Source organism: Gracilinanus agilis, chromosome 5 (genome assembly GCF_016433145.1).
Source record: "Gracilinanus agilis isolate LMUSP501 chromosome 5, AgileGrace, whole genome shotgun sequence".
In the NCBI taxonomy this organism is placed as follows: domain Eukaryota; kingdom Metazoa; phylum Chordata; class Mammalia; order Didelphimorphia; family Didelphidae; genus Gracilinanus; species Gracilinanus agilis.
The window spans coordinates 59,947,883-59,970,716 of record NC_058134.1 but is presented as its reverse complement, the minus strand read 5'-3'; the positions used below and the strand labels follow the sequence as shown (position 1 = coordinate 59,970,716).

Below are 22,834 nucleotides of genomic sequence, written 5' to 3'. Positions count from 1 at the left end.
TGTTAATTTAGGCAGTTTATATTTTTGTTAATATTCATCAATTTCACCTAGATTGTCATATTTATTGCCATATTATTGAACAAAATAGTTCTCAATAATTACCTTAATTTCCTTTTCATTAGAGGTGAGGTCACCCTTTTCATCTTTCATACTGTTAATTTGATTTTCTTCGTTCTTTTTTTATCAGATTAACCAGTACTTTATTTTATTTGTTTTTCAAAGTACCAACTCCTAGTCTTATTGATTAGTTCAAAAATTCTTTAACTTTCAATTTTATTAACTTCTCCTTTGATTTTTAGGATTTCCAATTTGGCTTTCATCTGAGGATTTTAATTTGTTCTCTTTCTAGGTTTTTTTTAAGTTACATGCCCAATTCATTGACATCTTCCCTCTCTGATATTCACTCAGGCATATAAATTTCCCTACGTACTGCTTTGGCTGCATCCCATCGATTTTGATATGTTGTCTTCTCATTGTCATTCTATTTAATTAAATCAGTAACTGTTTCTTTGATTTGTTCTTTGACCTAACAGATTTGAAAAATTAGATTGTTTAGTTTTCAATTAATTTTAAATTTGTCTTTCCATAATCCCTTATGAAGATTTTTATTGCATTATGATGTGGAAAGTGGCATTTATTATATCTGCTTTCCAAAATTTGTTTGCAATGTTTTTATGACCTAGTACATGGACAATTTTAAATATGTGCCATGTGCTGCTGAAAAGAAGGTATATTCCTTTTTATCCTTTAGGAAGCAAGTGAGGGATAGAGTAAATTTCATAGATTAGCTTTAAGAGGAAAGGAGGAGAATTTGGATACAAGCCCTGGGAGAAGATTCTGACAAGGAGAAAAATATCTTGGGAGTTTTTACTGGAAATTAATGGTCATTCTGAATCTGGCTTTGAGCTGAAAAGGAGGATTTTTTGCTCTGGCATTTCTACTTGGAATCCTAATTTTATGGAAAGATTAGTGATTCCTGGGATTGGAGAATTTGCTTTTAGAGGAGACCTGATTTTTCCTTGAAACAAAGAGACCATCTGCCTGCAATCCATCTGTCATAAATTCACTGGTGAAGGTAAAACCCAGAGTTTAGTCATCTAGGACTCTCGGTATCCCTAAGAACAATCCCAGGTTTTAGTAAGGGCTCAAATACATTTGTGAGTCCTTTCTATTTATCCTTTTCTGTAATCCATGTTAATTAGGTTAGTTTATAGTCAGATAGCTGGGTTTGGGGGGGGGTGGGGTTAGTTGGATATAAGGAATTTAGAGTAGCTTGAGTGAATTCTCAAGGAGAAGAACTAATTCACCATGAGGTGAAAGTGGGTGGATGGAGATTAGATATGTAGTTTTAGGAAACTACCTATCATTTCCATTTATTCCTATTATAAAATTAAACTTTGTTTCTAAAGCAAAGGGGTTTGTGCTTTATTGGCCTAGATAGTTTCCCAGGTGGGTGGTTATCATCTTCCATCCATCCAGGAAGGCTTTTTATTTCAATCCCTATTATTTTTCTTCAGATATCTATTAGCTCTAATTTTCCTAACATTTCATTCATTTCCCTTATTTCTTTCTTATTTATTTTTTTGGTCCAATTTATCTAGTTCTGATAAGGGCAGGTTGACATCCCCCACTAGTATGGTTTTACAATCTATTTCTTCCTTAATCTCCTTTAATTTCTCCTTTAGAAATCTGAATGCTATACTATTTGGTGCATATATGCTGAGTACTGACATTTCTTCATTATATATACTGCCTTTCATCAAGATGTAATTACCTTCCTTATCTCTTTTATGAGATCTATATTTGTTTTAGCTTTGTCTGAGATCATAATTACTACTCCTGTCTTCTTTGTCTCAGTTGCAGCCCAGTAAATTCTGTCCTACCCTCTTACCTTTACCCTGTGTATGTCTACCTGCCTCAAGTGTGTTTTTTGTAGAAAACATACAGTAGGATTCTGGTTTTTAATCCATTCTGCTATCTGCTTCCTTTTTGTGGGTTAGGTCATCCCATTCACACTCACAGTTACAATTATTGTCTGTGTATTTCCCTCCATTTTGACTTCCTCCTTTGATTCTGCCTTTTCTCTTCTCCCTCTTACCCTTTCCTCCTACTTTTCACTTTTAGTCAGTTTCTCTCCTTTCCCCTCCCTTATGTCATTCACCTTCCCACTCCCTCCCTTCTTATTATTGCCTTTATACTATATTGCCTTTTAAATGACCACCCCACTTCTCCCTCCTTTATATTGTTCCCCTCCCCACCAGACTGTTTATAACCCTTCTACTTCTCTATAGGGTACAATACAAGTCTCTGCCCAATGGATCTGATTGTTCTTCCTTCTCTGAGCCAGTTCCAATGAGTATAAGATTTAAATATTACCTGTCATCAACCTCTTCCTCCCTTCCATTGTATTGGTCTTCTCATCCCCTCTCCCCATGCACTTCTTTATGAAATATATATTTACCCCATTTAGTCTCTTTACCCATTTCTCTTAATAGTATCCTCTTTTTTATACCTAGTTTATATATATGCATATGTATGCGTATACATATTTGACATATCGTCCTATACAATTTATCACTATAACCTCTATGTATACTTCTAGCTACCTTGATGATAATAACAGTTTTTAAAAGTTACCAATATTATCTTTCCTTATAGGAATACAAATCATTTGGACTTATTGGGTCCCTTAATTTTTTTTTGTTTCCTTTTATAATTACGTTTTGATGGTTCTTTTGAGTTCTATATTTGGGCATCAAATTTTTTTGTTTAAGTCCAGTCTTTTCTTCAGGAATGCTTAGAAATCTTCCATTTTATTAAATGACCATACTTTCCCCTGCAAGAATATAGTCAGTTTTGCTGGGTAGTTGATTCTTGGTTGTAAAACCAGTTCCCATGCTTTCCAGAATATCATATTCCATGCCTTCTGGTCCTTCAGTGTGGAAAAGCCACACTGTGTAATCCTGACTGTGGCTCCATGATGTCTAAATTGTTTCTTTTTGGCATTTTGTAATATCTTTTCCTTCATTTGGAAGTTCTTGAATGTGGCTATAACATTCCTGGGGATTGACAATTGGGGACTTAATGCTAGAGGTAATCTATAGATTCTTTCAATCTCTACTTTACCCTATTATTCAAGAATATCAGGTCAATTTTCTTGGATAATTTCCTGTAATATGATGTCTACGTTTTATTTTTGGTCATGACTTTTAGTAGTCCAATAATTCTTAAATTGTCTCTCCTAGATCTATTTTCCAGTACTATTGTCTTATTGTTCAGATGTTTCATATTTTCCTCAATTTTTTCATTCTTTTGATTTTGTTTTATAGATTCTTGCTGCCTTGTAAAGTGATTCTCTTCTAGCTGTTCAATTCTAATTTTTAAAGGCTGACTTCATTTCCGACATTTTGAACCTTCTTTTCCTTTTGATCTATTTTTCTTTGTAGGTTATTGTTTTAATTTTTTAATTTCCTAGCTTCATTTTCAAGCTGGTCAATTCTGACTTTTAAAATACTATTTTCTTGTTTTAGTTCATGTGCCTTTGTTTCCAGATGGCCTATTTTGCTTTTTAAGTTATTTTCCTAATTTTCTTTAACCTCTATTAATTTTTGGGGGGGAATTGTGTTTTGAGTTCTTCCAGTCCTGGGTCCAATTCACTGGAGTTACTGAGTTTTTGTTTGGTGTTCCTTAATTGTCCTCTGCTACAACTGTTTTTGTTCATTACCTGAATAGAAGCTATAGATGGTAATTTATTTTTTTCTTTTTCTGTTGTTTACTCATTTTTTCTTTCTTTCCATCTCCTTATTGGCTTGCTCCTCTGTTTATTTGTTGGATTTGTGAGTTTTGGTTTTTCTGCCCTGAAGGGGCTTCTTCTCTTCTTAGCTGATTAGCTGGATTAGGCTGATGGAGCTGACCAGTTATATTAATGTGCCCAGAAGCCAGATCTTCCCCAGTTGCCAGCAGAGGCTTAAGGTAAAAGTGAAGGTTGGGGGCTGAAGGTAGTTACCCTCTGTCCTCCTCTCTACTCTTTTCTGCCAACTGACTCCTTGCCAGCTGCCCTGTCAGAGCCCTGAGCTTCCTGTAGTGGTACCAAGGTACTCCACTGAAGTTGCTGCATTCCCCCTGGGATCCCCCTCAACTGGTCTTAGCACAATAGTAGGGGAGGGATGCTGGATCTTTCCATTATACCTCAAAATTCAACTTTATCTTTGTGCCTTTCAGGTTGGATAGAGCAGGAGAGACCTGTGGCTCTGTCCTGCTGCCAAGCCTGGCTCTCTGTCCACTGTGCACCCTTGCTCCTCTGGCTTTCTGCCAGATCCCTGAGACTGAGCCCCTCTACCCTCTGGAGGATTTTTCTCTGCACTGTTGATATTCTGGATTAAGTCAATTGAGCTGATCTGGAGAGCTGAATGTGCCCTGAGGCCAAAATTTTGAGAGGCAGAGGCCTAAGATAGAGGTGTGGTAGCTGAAGGCTATGATTAGCCTGCCATCTTCTCCTCTTCTATTCTCCAGCTGCATCCTTGCCTGCTTTGATCAAAGCCCTGAGCTTTGTGTAGTCATGGTAGTGAGGCAGTCTGGCCTGGTTGGAGCCCTCACCCTGACATCCCATTAACTGCTGGAGTCTCAGCACAGTAGGTGGGTGAAGGGCTCTGGGACCTTCCTTCTTTCTTTTCCTTTAATCTGAGAATTCAACCCTTTCTGTGTACTTTTTAAGTTAAATTGAGCAGGAGGGTCTCTGCTCTGTTTTCTTATTAGATTTCATTTTCTGTTCCCCTTGAAGAGCTTTGTTTTTGATTGGTGTGGAAGGGTTTTCACAGAGGAATCGACTTTTGCTGCTTCTAAGCTGCCATCTTGACTATGCCCATCAACAGACATGCTTAATGAAACTATTAATAGATAGGTATGTGCTAGTAATCATAATCATTTTATACTGTTTTGATTGCTCCAATTATAAATTATAGGTGATTAAGTTTTGTTATAACAAACATCAATTATTTTTAAAGTATTGACTTCCTTTCTTTCCTTAAGTAGATGAATAAATCTCTCAATAAACAAAGCTACGGAACTTTAAACATTTTTCATATGTTTTCAGAGATCATTTATAGTTAAGCAATTTTATCAAAACACCCTTCTACTTTATGTTAAAATGTATGTTCTGTCCTTCTCAATCCAAACATCATTCTTCCAGAAAGGGAGAAAAGAAACAAAATATAAGTTTAATAATATTGTCTTCTTCCTCTGTTTATTAACATTAACTATCTACTATAAGCAGTGATCTAAAAGAAGCAATCTGAGTTTCTCTTGTTTCTACTTATGGTGCCTTTAAGGTATCCTTAGAGTTCGGTGCTGGTATTCATATTTTTCTGAGATTTAGTATATGAGAGAATTCTTATACCATAGTATCAGTCTTGTAATTATTTTCAAATAAATAATCTTGATATAATCTTTAAAAAATATGAGCTAAAGCCAAATCCACATGGAAAATTGTCCCACTTTTAATAGATCCTTTAACCCTAATTTAGTGGTACAAATGTTATAATAACTATGGACAAAGCTTATAGAATGATGAAGATCATTATCTTTATAAAGGATACTGAAAAATGTGCCAAAAAAGATTTCAAAATTTTATAAATTTTCAAGTAAATACCATTTTAAAAATAGTTGAAAGGCCTGAGGGGAAGGCATATTTCTAATGAAATTGGTGTTTCAAGTAAATGACAGTTTTGAAGGGAATTAAGTAACTAACAAAATAACATTCACTTAATCTGTTTGTGTACTGCCAATTAATATGACTCAGGTTGTAGTAAAATCTTCCTATAGAACAAAGGCTTAGAAATGAAAATAAATAATAATAAAATGAAAACATTGGTCATTGAAGTCCACAGTCAGATGAAATTCAGTTTAGGTTGTTGCTCCCCTCTGTCTTAGTCCCAGAGTAGCCCAGAAGGCAATGCTTATTCCTACATATGACATCTGAGAAAGAGCTCCCGAAATCCAGGTGACAAATCCTCCAAATACATTAATCTACTAACTGCCAGTTCTGCAACTTGCTGGTTCCAGCTGGCCATATGCCCATTGCTGAGTCTGTCTGGGAGAGCTCAAAGCTATGGTAGGATACAAAACTGTTTCTGCTTAGGCTGATCTAAACTTGGCTCTGCTCTGCAATGGCATTATGTTTCCAATCATTAGTGCCTAGAGGAATTCATTCAGTGTGGTTCACTTCAGATCTGAAATTCCTATAGAGATCTTCACACATTTTGATTTGGCTCACTCTGGAAATAATGATATATGTCATTTGCCCTTATGATATTGACATATTAAATGAGCTGGCGATCTATATAGTAAAATAATATATTTGGATCAAAACACTTTGGAACAAGGGGGATTCAGCCTACAATCTAGGGCAGAGCAACTTACTGCAATTGTAAATTTAAGATATGTGCAGTCAAAAGACCTGGATTCAAATCCCATCTCTTCATCTTAATCCATACGTGACCTTGGAAAAATTATTTATCCTTCTCAGTCTTAAATTTCTTCATCTACAATGTGTTTTAGGTGAATTGAGCTGGTCTAAGTTAATAATCCTATAAAGAGTGATATAGTATAATATGTAAAAGCCAAGCAGTATGAACTCTGATCCATTGGAGAACTCTGATGGAAACAATAAAAGTGGTTAGACTAAATGTGATTTGAAAAAAAAAATTCCAGTGGGTAGAGAATTGGTGTATATCTTGAAGCATTAAGAAAAAAGTAAATGGGGTTGCCTTTGTCCATGGATTATAAAAATGTTTATTCCACCAGGTTGTCTTGAGGAGAATTATTATTTTAGAAGAGACAAAAAACTGGTCCACATCAGCTTGTGGTGTTTAGAAAAGATTTGAGCAGCATGAAATGGGACACAAATTATAGTATGATTGCATCCTGACACCAGGCACCCAGACATCTTGTATTCTATATCTGTGTTGGCTCCCCATCCAAGCATGTAGGGTCAGTCTGCCATTGAAGATCCAGCCCTACAAGCTTATCTGATAAGGCCATTATTTTGATACTCCATCCGATCATGATAGAAGTCACTGAAAACATCTAGCGTTAAAATATAGAAAAGAAGACATAACTATTGTAGAAAGCATAGGTAGTAAAAGCATTATAAGTTATTGTTAAGAATAAGTGTAATTAGGAATTGAGGACTCTTCAGTTATATATCACCCATATGTGTAAAGGGAATTAGCTCATGCTCATTCATTGTTAGACTCTAGCCATCAGAAAGAATGTCACCCCACCCAACTTAGTGGGGAGGGGAGATCAGTTACCCACACGTGACAATAAGTAACAAATCAAGAATAAGGGACTGCCTTTTGGACAGTCCTAAAAAGTGTTGAGGCTGCCATTTGTCCACTTGAAATGTCCACTTGAAGGTGGACGCAGGAAGTGACAAAAGCTGCTGTCTTTTAAATATGATGGTAACTTCCTGTGGAGGAGTTGGCGCTTTGAACTCGGTGTTGAAGGAGCTCTGCTGAGACCTCGGGCAGCTTCCCTCTGAATTGTCATGTGGGTAAGTTAAGCTGACTCTCTCTCCCCTCCCTTGGCTTTCTGGAGGCTCTACCCTCAGGGAGGCCTCTCTTGCCTCTCTAATTGTGAAAGGCCTTGTGGCTAATAGCCTTGTTTGACTAACCTCTGTGCTCCTCTGCTGGGGCCTCTAAATCCTCATCCAGTCCGGACCTCTAGTTGGGGACAGAGTTTCTCTCTCTCTATTTCTCTACCTTCCACCTTCCTAATTGTAAATAAACTTCCATAACAGCCATCCTGCCTCGGGTCTATTAATTTGGAATCGTGTTGATCTGATTCCTGGTGACCATACCTTAAATATCTATTTTCTCCTCTTACACATATTTGGTGGGGAATACGTACTCAAAAAGTTGTGTCAAGGGAAACACATCTTACCAGAGTATATAGAATCATCAGACTACGATATTTAGAACTAAAAGGGTTCTCTAGTAACAGCAGCAGCAGTAGCAGTGGAATTTATACAGCATTTTAAGGTTTGTGAATTGTACAAATATGCATATACATGCAAATAGAGAGAGAGATAACCTCATTTGATCATACTAAATTATACTCTATCTTATCTCAGAAGCCAACACTACTACAACCTTTTATTTTACAGGTTAGAAAATTGAGGCCTAAGGGAGATTTTGCTCATTTGCCAGTCATACAAGTGATATGAGTTGGAGATGAGACTTGAATCCTAAGATTAAGATCTTAGACGGCTAACTCGAATCAAAATGCTTTTCTCTGTGCCTTGATGCTTCATAAAAACAAAACAAAATGAATAAGAAAAAAACAAAACATGCTTTTCTGAAAAGGATGTGATTTCAAAATTGATGGATGGCAAAGGCAATCACCAATATGGTATGGTCTGAGAGTGTTGAAAGCTCGTTTACCCAGAAATCTTTCCTTCTCTTGCAATGAGCAGGTTCCTCATTGCCTGAAATTCCAAAATTATAAAATGTAGGTCTTTTAGGTTTCTCTCCCTTTGGAGCTATTTTAAAAATCAAATGTTCCTGAGAAGGCTAACAAATAGTAGATCTATTCACCTCTTTAGAGGGGGATACAAGGAATTCTAGTAAAAGACAGGAAAATGAGGGATCAGGGGAATAAAGAAGTCAAGGAGAGAGAACTAAAAGGGGGGAAAAAAAGCACAGGAAACCAAAGAGGAAAAATCCTGAATTCAGCTTTGCCTAGGGAAATCCCAGTCAAAAGTTATCAGAATTATGAGAAACATGGTCTTGCCTTTTTGTTGGTGCAGATGGTAGGTATTCTAGGCATTAAGTAATTATTCAGTAAATGACTTCAGCATCAGTGGCTATCTATGCAAAAACTTTTTATTAACCTCATTTTCTATTTAAATACAATGTATAATATAACTAAGCCTTCAAAGATTTCACTGATACTAGGCTACTAACTCAATCATGACTGAGTGTTGACATTGCAATAGAGGGTTAATAAACTTGTACTCACAAATCCTCCAAAGTTAATATAAAATGATCAGAAAACATTTTCTTTCAGTTTCTACAATGATGTCGAGGGTTCATTTTCTGGAATGCGTTACTTTGAAATGAAATAAAATAATCAATACTCTTAGACTTCAATAAGGATGTAGTTGAAATAATAACACTAAAGTAATTATGATATTCTCGTAATATTATGATAGAGCACTTCAGGCTTACCCTTTCACATGGTGGGTCTCTTATAGGCATTTGATTTCTTTGATACTTACTAGTCTGCTAATGACTTCTGATGATTGTTGAGCCTGAAATTTAATCTGGGAATGCTAGTGTCATCTTTTTATGGCTGCTGGATATGGTATTCTGATACATGCTGTTCTCTTGGAGTCAAAGGGTGCCATGTTCACTGAAATATGCACAGCCTCTACTAGGCTATTGCTTCTTGCTATTAGTTTCTGGACTTCTTCACTGTGGACCCCTGTGCGATCTCAGCACCAATATACTATATCATGTTAGGTACAATCTGTCCCTAATGAGAACAAGTTATTTGATGACTCTTTAGCTATAAGCAGCATACCCAGAAAACAAACAAACAAACAAACAAAAAAAACTAAGTAAAGTTCCCCATACTTAATCTTTTCTCATCAATCTTGCCTCTGGATAGAGACTCCAACTTTCTTTTCTAGATAGTTATCACACTTACAGTTAGATCTTCCTAAGATCCTAAGATCTTCACTACCTCAGTATGCAAATAAATAGGAGCCAAAAGAAAAGATTAGCTAAGTAGACACAGTCAAGCAGCATGTCCATAAGTGCCTTTAACATTGACCTGGCAATGAAGCTCCGACTGTAGCACCGTGGGCCTCTGCTTGGTAAGCTTTCTCCATATCTCTCCCAGTCCCAGACTTACCATATTACTTCCCATTCATCTTCATGCCGTGCCACTGATTATACATAATTTTAATCACCATTTGCTCTGATTTCCCATTCTAAATCAGAGAACAATCATTTGATCTATATTACCATTCTTAGAAAGGATGAATAATTTACTCAATAACTAATCCTCATCCAAACTATTTTTCTATTCAAAATATTTCCCTGAACATTATTTTAATGAATTAAATTTGGAAAATGAATATTGAGAATATAAAACTATGGTAAAACCACCAACTGGATAACTGCTAAAATAATAATTTAGCCTAGGATTATGATATATAATAGATATCAAAATATATAATAATATGACATATTATTATATACTACTTCAAAAATAAAAAAGATCCAGTTTCAGAGAAACTTGGAAGAATTACATGAACTAGTGGAAAGTAAGGAGAAGAATGTATATAAGCAATTCCTTTTATGACAAAAAAAGACCTGGAAATCAAGGGGATGTCCATCAATTGGGGAATGGCTAGATAAGTTGTGATATATAGTATAATGGAATACTAATTGTGGCATAAGAAATATCTAACCGAATGATTTCTGAAAAACCTAGAAAACCTTGCATGAAGTGATACAAAGGTAAGTGAACAGAATCAGAAAAAAACTGTATACAGTAATAGCAGTGTTCTATGATAAACAATTGTAAATGATTTAGCTGTTCTCAGTAAAACATTGATTCAAGATAATTCCAAAGAGTTATGATGAAAAAGGCCTCTAAAGGCAGAAAGATCTGCCTCCAAAAAAAAAAAAAGAACTGTTAAGAGTTTGAATGCAGACTACAACTTATTATATTTCATTCTCTTCTTTGTTTTTGGTTCAATATCTTCTCCACAAAATAAAATTCTTGTTTTTAAAATAAAAAGTTTTACATGATTGCACATGTCAAATCTATATTAGAATGTTTACTGTCTTAGGACAGGGGCATTCAGGGGGAAGAAAAATAGAATTTAGAACTAAAATTTTTTTAATGAATATTAAAAATTATTTTATATGAAATTGGTGAAAATTAAATATATGCCATAATTATCTAAAGACAAATAACTTTTAAGATGAAAGAATTAGATTAATAACCAAGAAACAATTTTAGATCACTGATAATGAATATATGAATATTTCTTAGTGATAAATGTTGGAGGGGACATGGCAAAATTGGGCCACTAATACACTGCTGGTGGAGTTTTGAATTGGTACAACTGCTCTGGAGGGCAATTTGGAATTATGCATAAAGGGCTTTAAATGACTGCCTGCCCTTTGACCTAATCATACCATTGCTAGGTTTGTACCCCCAAAGAGATAATAAGGAAAAAGACTTGTACAAAAATATTTATAGTCGCACTCTTTGTGGTGACAAAAAATTGGAAAATGAGGGGGTGTCCATTGATTGGGGAATGGCTGAACAAATTGTGGTATCTGCTGGTGATGGAATATTATTGTGCTCAAAGGAATGATGAACTGGAGGAATTCCATGTGAACTGGAATGACCTCCAGGAATGGATGCAGAGTGAAAGGAGCAGAACCAGGAGAACATTATATACAGAGACTGTTACACTGTGTTAAATCGAATGTAATGGACTTCTGTACTAGCAGCAATGTGATGATCCAGGACAATTCTGAGGGACTTGTGAGGAAGAACTCTATCTGCATCCAGAGAAAGAACTGTGGGAGCAGAAATGGAGAAGAAAAAAAATGATTCATCACATAGTTCAATGGGGATATGATTATGATTTTGATGTTAAAAGATCACTGTACTACAAATATGAATAATATGTAAGTAGGTTTTCAGTAATGATACATTTATAACCCAGTGGAACTGCTTGTCAGCTCCCGGAGAGGGGAGAAAAAAGGGGTGGGAAAAATCATGAATCATATAACCATGGAAATATATTCTAAATATTTTATTTAAAAAGATAAATGTAAAATATAAGAAAAAAGGAATATCTGTTTCATGATAGTCAAGTTATAGATCAGTATTCAGAATGCAACATGCTTTTTTTGGGGGGGTAGAATGAGGGCAATGTGAGGATTTGTTTTGCTTGACTCTACTAATTTGTCTTTAATTTTTTTAATTATCAAAAATTATTTTTTCTACCACCTATTCTCCCATCTTGCCTTATGAAGAAAGAAGACTAACAAAATCTTTATAATAAATATGACAGATTATTCTATTCATTAAAGTACTTTAAGTGTTTCCTTTTCTTCTTTGGTCCAGAGGCTATATACAGTTTCATAATTGTTACAGTTCCAAATACTTTGCCAGAGTGGCTGTAGCAATTCATAGCTCAAGCAATAATACACCAGAGTGCCTTTTTCCTTACATAACCTTTATCATTTTTAATTTTCCTTTTTTATCAACACTGTCAATATGATGTGTTGGATGGAAATTAAGGCTGCTTTATTCTGTATTACTATAATTATTAGAGTTTTGGAGAAATTTTCATATGGTTAGAATGAGTTGGATTAATACTTTTGAAAACTATCTATATTCTTTTACATGAATTAGGGAATGTTTCTTATTTCTTATAAATTTAAAATAATTTTATATATTTGAGAAATAAGACCTTTTTAAGAGAAACTTTCTATGAAGATTCTTTTTCCTAGTTAACTATTTCCATTTTTAATTTAGCTGTATTGATTTCCTTTCTGTATTGATTTTTTAGTTCTATGGAATAAAATTGTCTATTTTATCTTCTTTGATTCTCTATATTCCTTTTAAGATCATGAACTTTTTTCTCATCTGCATATATGGGAAAAAAGAGATAGCCAAATCTGTTATGATATAAATAAAATATTTTTTAACCCTTAACTTCTGTGTATTGGCTCCTAGGTGGAAGAATGGTAAGGGTGGGCAATGGGGGTCAAGTGACTTGCTCTGGGTCAAACAGCTGGGAAGTGTCTGAGGCTGGATTTTAACCTAGGACCTCCCGTCTCTAGCCCTGACGCTCAATCCACTGGGCTGCCCAGCTGCCCCCTATAAATATAATCTTGATACCTAACTGGTGAAATTGAAACATAAAACTATCATTGATTGACATTGATACAAAAGCATCTTATAAAATATTTGCAAAATTATATACTATAATAAAGGTAGAATTATAGCAAAAATACAAAGTTGGTTCAATATGAAGAAAATCAAGACCTCTCAAGATAGCAGAATGGGGAGAAGTAATATAGCCTTGTTCATTCCACAACTACTCTAATAAGATTAAACTCTTATGAGAAAAGTAGAAGACCCCTCTCCCTCTATCTCAACTCTGCTGCAAATGGAGTTGAACTAAGTTTTGTTAGAAATGTAAAAATAATAATAAACAATCAGATGCATGAAACCGACAGACTTGATATGTAAATAAAACTTATAGACAAGCAAAGAAGGAGCTGCACTAGATGAATCCAAGGGAGATAGATGGAAGGATACAGAATAAACATTTCTATTACAAAATTTTCTCCAAACATTTTAAAACTAACACCATTTTCTTATCTGTGTCATTTGTAACTAAATAAATTCCAATGCAAAATGATGGTTATTGAAATTTTCAATATTTTTTAAACATTCACCTACTCATCAATTGTTTGTATCTAAAAGACAATTACATGTGTTTCAGCTGTTCTCATCAGAAGAACCAGATGTTCCATGACTAATAGAAATTCAAGTACTGGGGAACATAAGATATTTAATATTCAAAATCAAAATACCAACTACATACTGTGATATTGGAATATACCCTTAAATATACTCTTCTATATCAATTTTATTTGTAGCAATGCATACAGTCAACAGGCCTACTCAGCTTTAAATGATTTTTTTAGATAATTTCCCTAAGTTCATTATTGAAAAAAATACTGAGAATTGAAGGCTCAGATAGTCAAACAGATGGAAAAGCTTTCAATGCGAATGTTAAACAAGACAATACAGGTCACAGTCTATTTAAACCTAGCCACACTATTAGACTCTTGTTCTTCCCCATAGATTCACCACTTGTAGTCAACTCTATGTGTAATGCAGCCTTCATTTATTTATTTTTTATATCAAGAAGATAATCTCCATTAGTATCTCCTTCCCTTGTTGCATGACGATCTGAATTTTGTTTTTCTATTCTATATACCTGATGATATCTTTTACTCAGTTTCTTCATTTTAGTTAGTTGTTTATTTTTTTGAGTTGAATCTGCCTACCACGCTCCAATCAGATATCCTATGAATAATTCTTTTGCTTAGAGATTGTACTGTACTATTTATACAGCCATATATAAAATATCATTAAAATATTGGAATGAAAAAAGACAGGCATTTGCTTCAGGGAAACCTTTGAAGTTCTGGAAGAATCTTTTCAATTTCCCTTTTCTGGCCCAATTCATTGATTATGAGCAGATGGAAGATGGGAGAAGGAAGATAGACTGCATAGCACAACATTGTGGAAACTAGGCATTTTTTAATCCACTTGTGCTTTTTCTCTCTAACTGGTTATGGCAGGAGGGTGGGGGTTGAAATTTCTTTGAAGAAACTTTACAATGTGCTCAGGCTGGCTACAACTACCATAATGTTGTCCACAAATACAGGAGACCTTACTATCTATAAGAACCATGATTATAGCTCCCTATTTCTCTCAGCATCAAATCTAAATTTCTCAGTTTGGCATATAAAGCTCTTTATAATCTGGACACATTCTATTTTGCCAGTCTTCTTAAACTTTACTCTCATCTATGTCTTGTACAATTTGACAACTCTAGGATATGTGCTGTCCCCCACAATGTCCTAATTCTAAGCCTTTGCTCTAGTTATCTCCCAAGCCTAGAATGTTCTTCTGCCTTACATCTACCTCTTAGATTTCTTAGCTTCCTTTAAACACTCAGCTTAAAATCCACCTTCTACAGGAAGCCTTCCCCCATGCCCTACCACACCTACTGGTTAATGTTTTTCTTTTAAAAAATAGTAAAAAGCATTAATATACACCTTTATGTGCCAATACTGTGTTAAGTGCTTTACAAATATTATCTTATTTGATCGTCACAACAACCCTGAAAAGTAGGTGTTATTTTCATCCTCATTTTGTAGATGAGGAAACTGAGGTAGGCAAAGATTTGTCCTTTTTCTACCATCACACATATGTAAGTGTGATACCATATTTGAACTCAGATCTTATTGATTCCAGTTCCAATTCTCTATCAACTTTACCACTCAATATTCTCAATTCTTTTTTTTTTAACCTTACCTTCTGACTTAGAATCAATACTATATATATTGGTTCCAAGGCAGAAGAGTGGTAAGGGCTGGACAATGGGGGTTAAGTGACTTGCCCAGGGTCACACAGCTAGGAAATGTCTGAGGTCAGATTTGAATCTAGGACATATCTCTAGGCCTGACTCTTAATCCACTGAGCCACTCAGCTGCCCCCCAATATTCTCATTTCTAATGCATTTCTGTTTAATTTTACTTTGTGATGACTGTATATATCTTGAAGGTGCTTATTTTTAACTTGTAGCCCCCCTTAGAATGTGATGGCAAGAGCTTTTGTGAAATAATTTTCCACATTGGGAATTCCCTTACAGTGATGAAATTTCATATCCTCCAGAGAAATATATATTACATTTAAGACACATAGAAAGAAGCAATCAAAATATTCCCATGAAGACCTTATAATTTGCACTGGTATTAACTTACATCTTTCACCACATAGATCTTTGAAGTAAAGCTAGTAGCATTTATGATTGTATTAGTCTAGTCTTAATGCATGATGGTACAAATAGCTATGGAATGGAGATACTTAAATGAGTCTCGGATGGTTCAACTAAAACCCAGATTTGGTCAGCCTTAGCTCTTCTCAGTTGTCAAGCTGTTTGTTATTCAGATCAGGCATCTTCAAATGTGCCAGATCCCAGGACCTGCCAATGTTCCTGGGTAATTCAGCAGTAGCAGCCAGTAAAGCATCTTTGCAAAGTGCATATTCCTGGAATTTGACCTAGAGACCTAGGACACACACACACACACACACACACACACACACACACACACACACACAGAGGCCCAGGAGAACAAACACACACACACACAAACACGCACACACACACACATACTAGCTAAAAATAAAGATCCTTGCAGCAGGAGGCATTAATATTGGACTTTCCCTTTGTTATTTTTCTCAGAAGAATTGTCTGAATTAGATTCTCAGGAGGAACAATCAGTTCTCAGTAAAAGTATATTAGCATGTAGTATTTTCTTAAATATTGGAATAATTCTTGGCTCATTTCCCAAATGCCTTTGCACCATGAATACCTACAATCTTAATGCCTCATATTAGATCCCTTAGTAACTAATGAAAAATGAAATCAAATGGATGTGCTTATTCTTTGGGAAGCAAAGCAAATCCTGCTTCTGTGAGAAAGCAAAATATAGGGTAGTGATGACAACAGTGACAATGACAACGATGATAAAATAGCTGACATTAAAATAGCAATCTAAGGTTTGCAAAGCCACTTACCTATATTAGCTTACTTGATCCTCAAAAGAACCCTGGGAGAGAGGGCCTATTCTTATGCTCATTTTAAACCACTAAAAGCACTGATTGTTGATCTACCCTTACTGATGGACTGTTAAGTCAAAGAGCCCAGGGAACAGGAGTACTCCCTTGGTCCTGCTTCTGATCCAACCCCCAAAATCATTATTCAGGAGACCAATCTCTTTGGAGATCCGTCACCCTGGGGACAGGCAAGTCAACCTAATGGAAGCAGCGAGGCCCTCAGAGGACAAGACAGGAGGTAGCATGAGCTTAGCAAGCTGAGCTACTAAACAGCCTCTTCATTCCCATCTCTTCTCACTCTGATGGAGACAGTCCTTGATTCCAAGCCCAGGAACCCTACGATAGCAGGGCAGAGCTACCGACAAATAAATAAAGCAATCCTTCCACCAAAGGCCTCAGCACTGGGTGAGCACTGGTTTAATGGCAGGCAATGGATATTGTTTTATCGGAGGAAGTAATACAAAAGAATATTTATTAGCATCTGCTTTGCTGCTGAACTCTAAGGACCATGGGACCTTCCCATCTTGCTTGCAACTGAGACCTCTCTCCTGTGTTATCTCCTGTTGGATACAGGCTCTTGGAGAGCAAGGTTTGTCTTACATATGGAATGTGCTTCATGAAGGAATGATGCTTCAGGTTGATGAAAACAAGGCTGAGAAAGATCAAGTCATGTGTCCAGGAGCATAATAATAAGTGTCTGTGACAGGATTCTGCCCCAGCTCTTCCTGATTTCTAAGTTTAACATTCTATCCAGTCCACTCCTGCAGAGATGAAGTTGCCTGCATTTAAAGGGACCCGCCTGGCTGTTATGTAAGGAGGATTTCATCCATGTTAAAGTGCTCAGTGCTTGGGTCATTCTTTTGTCATTTCAGACTCTTTGTAACCCCATTTGGAGTTTTCTTGGCAAAGATATTATAAGAGTTTGCCATTTCCTTCTCCAGTTCAATTTAAAGGTGAGAAAACAGAGGCAAACAGGGTTGAGTGACTTGCCTAGGGTCACACAGCCAGAGAGTGTCTGAGGCTGACTTTAAATTCAGGTCATCATTCCAGGCCTGGAATTCTGCCCACTTTGCCACCTGACTACCTAATGGGTTCACAAAGACATAGTCATGTGGGCACACATACATAGGCACATGGACACCCCCACACGATAAGGGAAGCATCCACATTCAGGCTCCTGGTGCCCTCTCTGGGACACTGATCTCAAAGGTACAGAATTCACTTCCTGCTCCACTTTCCTCTAGCAGTTTTGTTTCCTCTTCACTGAGCACAAACAACTCTACTCAAGAGAGAGCCCCCTCCCTCCATCAAACAGGCCCCCTCTTCTGCTTTTCCATTCCCCTTGGATGGTGCCGTCCTCAAGGCTGCTCAGGAGACACCACAAAGAGTCACACACTGCGGGCCGTACCTTCACCAGCACCTGAATGGATCCTGTAGCCTTTGTGGAGATGAAGTACCAGAAAGTCAGGACACAGGCTGCACTGGATTCCTGCCACCGAGAGCTCTTCAGATGGGCTTTCTCCCCTCGCAAGCCTACTGGGGTCGCCTCCAGATGTAGAAAGTGCCCTGAGGACAAGAAGCAGAGGGTGATGCTGACACCAACAGTAAGACAACTATTGGGGACTCCACTTTTCAGGAGAGCTTTAATCAAGTTTCACGTGCTCTGAACTTTCAGAGGCGTTTCCATATCAACTGGAAAGGGAAGCTAACCACAGTGCAGCCCCTCTGCTCATTTACCAATTTCCAACAGGCTACGCTTTAGAAATGTACTTCACCCTACTTATCGGGAGCCTTCGTTGATCTGAGGGGGGACGGTGAGGCCACCCATTCAGCCAGGCAGCCACAGGAGAATAGAATCCCCTTAGAATGTCTCTCGGAACCTGCTCCATTCAGCGAGGACCTCCATGGATGCAAGGAGGACCCGCCAGCCCTGCCCTGGCTATAAAACTACCCATTGCAGTGCATGGCTGCTATTGGGGGCTCCAAGTTCTGGAGAGGGAAAGGACAGCCTTTGTGAAACAGGTAGGAGGCTTCTTCACCAGGATTAAATGCAATCCAATCACTATGTGAGATATAAACAATGAAACGGAGCCCCCTTTCAGGGTTCATCATCTGCGGACTGAGCAAATGAGAGAGCCAGCATTCTCCTTAACCATGACCACCAGGTAAGTAACACCCGCCACCAGGCTGGGATAACGGAACTGCTTCAGCTCCATTTGCATCCGACACCTGAACTGGGAGCAGTGTGGCTCTTTGTAACAGATTCTTTCCCCATCTTTCTCTGGCTCAACTTCGGGGCTGGATTTGAATTTACCAGAAGAGATTAGCCTGTTAGGTACGCTTCATATTCCAATTCAACACACATCCATTAACTGCCTACTAGACGTGAGAGATGAAGAATATATAAAGAAAAAGGAAATGGGATCATTGACTCCAAGGAGTTTAAATTCTACCTATTGTATTTCATTTTATTTTATTTTTGTTGTTCAGTCATTCATATCTTATACTTCATGATCTCTTTTGGGTGTTTTCTTGGCAAAGATCCCAGAGTCCTTTGCTATTTCCTTCTCTGGTGAATTTACTTATGAGGAAACTGAGGCTAACAAGGGTGAAGGGACTTGCGCAGGGTCACACAGGGAGGAAGTGGCTGAGGCCAGATTTAAACTTGGCTCTTCCTCATTCTAGGCCTAGAGCATTCTATCCATGGCACCACCTCATGGCCTCTGCTTTTACCTAGGCCTATGGAATTTTGGGAAACACACTTGATGTATTTTAAGGTCAATTCCCGACTGCCTTTCTCCTTGAATTTTCCTCTTGAACTGATGTCTATGAAAACCACAGTATTATAGAGTGAGAAAGAGAAGGACCTTTAGAGGACATCTAGCCTGAATCCTTCATTTGACATAGAAGGAAACTGATACCCGGGTAATTAAGGGATTTGTCCAGGGTTACATACAGGTGGTGACAAAGCTGGGATTTAAACTCTTACTCTAAATTCAGCTCTCTCTTCTCGTTGCCTTACCCAGTTAGAAATGAACAGCTATAAAAACTGTGAAAATAGGTTGTCCCTGTACCGCAATTCTGCTTCCCACTCTTGCCAGGCAGTTATTCAACATTCTTAAAATTCCAAAATACTTTCACACATATGATCTCACTAAATCCTCCCTATGAGGTAGGTTCTTCTGGCCAAATCATCCTTGTTTTACAGATGGAGAGAGAAAAATCAGCTTTGAGAAGTCAATTGATTTCCTCCATGTCAGATGACACGGCTTGCCTCTGCTTCTCACAACCTACATGACCCTGGGTAAGTCATAACTTCTCTGCGTCTCAGTTTCATCCTGTATGAAATAGGGGTTTTGTACTAGAAGACCTCCCTATTCCTTTTCAGTTATAAATCTATACTTCTGAGCTAGAACTGGAACACATTTCTCCTAGTCTAATGCTTCCATTCATTCCACACTGCTCTTCTCTAGTAGCATTTCCCAATAAAAATGGCCTTGTTCACATGATATCATCTGAAAGAAAGTCAATTTGTAGAGCCTTCTATCTCTCTCTTCCAAAGGCATCATAGTGATTGTAATTAATATTAGATTTTGATTACTTGCTAAATATTGCCTTTATGTGCAATAGCACTATAATTACTTCTGTAGAGCTCTCCAGCTCCCTCTCAGGAAAGGCACTGTGATGAGCCCGATGAACGTGATTAGTCCCCAGTAATGAGCTGATGACTTACCAGTTGCATTTCCAAGCGCTGTGTGGTCTCTAGAAGGACTCAGAAGCAGAAGTGAGCCAACTCCCAAAATCCAGTCAAAGTTGTCCGCCAGGGAATTTTGCCAACCACAGCTGCCATTTTCAAAGGTGCAGGAGGTTCCACATTCATTCTCATCAGTATTATCTCCACAGTCATCTACAAAATTGCAACTTTGTTCTGGTCTGAAACACTTGCCATTCTGACATCTTCTATAGCCATGTGGGCAGGAATCTGAAAGGAGAAGAAAGAGGGAAGCTCTGATCATTCTAGCTCCTATAATCCAGCAAGGGTTTTAGAAGGTTAGAGATAATACACTTATCTCTATGAAAAAGAAAGGAGTGCACCATAGGATTTTAAGTAAATGTTCTCAGTGCTCCTGAAGTGTTAGTCCCTTATCACTTTATTAATTTTGTACAAAATATAAACATAGCCTATATTATTAGCTTCCCCTCCCCAATAAAGCCTTTAAAGAAAAGTTCCATCTGTTCATTCTTCCCTGCATAGCAATGCTTTCTGATCTGGTTAAATTACTTTTTGTTCATTGTGGAATATAACAATTTCAATTTATCTATACTGTTAAAATTAGTTGTAATAGACACAACACAAAAAGAAATACTTTTAATGTTTCAGTTACAGATTTTGGCTTTCTCAAAGACATCCCAAACAAAGAGATCAACCAAAGAAGTATTTTTGCCTTCTAGTGGAGTTGTTGGAAACCAAGAAAATGCCTGGAATATTTTTATTTTATTCACTTTTGAGTTTTAAATTGATTTCATCAATTCTTACTTGTTCTGCTTGGGCGGACAAGGAAGAACTAAAACCTAGAACTGGAAGTTGCAAGGAGACAAATGATTGAAATAATGGGAGGAAACCCTTCTTAACCATCAGATACTTCCCCAAAATAGACTAGACTACCTCCGAGGGAGAGTGCCCCCCTTAGTAGTGCTGTAAAGGCATAGGCAAGTTGAAAAAAATCAAATTATACCACCTCATCTACAGTAAGTGATAAAACAATGTGGCCTGAAAACAAAGCTGAAAAGTTATATAAATCATCAATCATAGAATAAGTTCCCAAAATGTTACCAATCAACTGGGAGTGATGTTTCATAAGAAGAGTATTGACTGAGGAAATGATAACAGTCTGGTCTATGTGACCACTACCTATCAATTAATAAATATTTTTTAAGTGCTATGTGCCATGTACTGTGCTGAGAAATAGCTTAGGGCACACTAAGCTAAAGATACAAAGAGGTTAAAAAAAGTTTTTAGGGAACTTACGTTCTAGCAAGGGAGACAGCAATAAATAAATACACACAAACATTTTATGTGCAGGATAAAAAGAATAGGAAAAAATTAACAGAGAAAAAAATCAACCAAATTAAGAGTGGTTGGGCAAGGCTTTCTTCAAAGATGAGATTTTATTTAGGACTTAAAGGAAGGCAGGGAACTGTGAATTTAAATCAGGCAAGTCAGTAGTAAAGATAAAGAGGGAGAGCAATCAGGAAACTCGTTTAGAAACTGAAATTACAAGTGATTCAAAAAAGTGGAGAGAAGAGAACATTCTAGTTAAACCACTGAAATGAAGCCACTGGACATGGGGAAAGGATCATAGCCCCAAGTCAAAATTTTGGTGTCTGCCTCCTGCTTTGGTTGGAGGAAGCCTTCATTAACCTTAGAGGTACATAAGACTTCCTGTCTTTCTATAACCTGCCTAGCAATGTCTTCAGATCACCTTACAGCAAAGGCTTCATCAAAAATTAAAGGAACCAAAGACAGTTTCACAGATTTACAAAACCCAGTGGAAAACCTGTATCACACTTAAGGAGACTATCTTGATGGTCCAAGCAAAAGGACTTCCAGAAACTAGGAATTATCCCTTTGCCAAATTTCTGTACACTTTCCCCATTATGTTATTTGTACTGGTGAGAATGGAGATGAAATGGTAAATCACTGCAGTATCATTTTCCAAGAAAATCCAATGAATAATATTAACATATGACTAAACAACTGAACCCCAACTTATACCAATCATCCTGCTATAGTGAAATATCATTTCCTAAAAGCAAATTAAGTCTGGCTAACTATCTAGCAATCAATTCATCACCTAATCAAATAAGGAACAATGCTGATGGGGACTCATACATTGGGGAGAAACTGTCAGCACCTCTGGGAGAAACCAAGCACCCTGAGGGAAAAAGGATCAGTTACCTCATTTGTCAGTGTGAGTAGGGACAGGGAGATATCTATAGTCTCTATATGTCCCTTGAGGATTCTAAATAGTTCTCAAAAAGAGGTTAGATAATCAGTTGTTGGACACAATGCAGAGGTAATTCTTACTTATGTCTGGATTGGATTATATATTTGTTGAGGTTTCTTTCAACTATGTGATTCTGAGAATAATTCATGTCCCTGTAGCAATATTCTATTCCAGTGAATGAATGTCTCAAAACTAAAATTGATGTCTCTTAACCAAATATTAGAGAGTAGGTAATGAAGAGAGAAGAAAGAAAGTATGATTTGTTTTAACACATAAGTAGTAAATAGCATTTTAGAAAAAAAATCTTCAGGAAAAGGTAAGTTAATTTATTCAATCTATTTTTGGCAATTTATTATGAAAAGATGCAC

At 36.9% G+C, this 22,834-nt stretch overlaps 1 protein-coding gene across 1 annotated transcript in view; it reads right to left on the bottom strand.

Moving 5' to 3' along the window:
* Nucleotides 1-22,834, bottom strand: part of MALRD1 (MAM and LDL receptor class A domain containing 1) — an 892,965-nt gene that overhangs the window by 443,333 nt on the left and 426,798 nt on the right. The window contains 2 exon segments of the mRNA XM_044678926.1: nt 17,867-18,024; nt 20,192-20,440. Coding sequence (XP_044534861.1) covers nt 17,867-18,024; nt 20,192-20,440 — 407 coding nt within the window.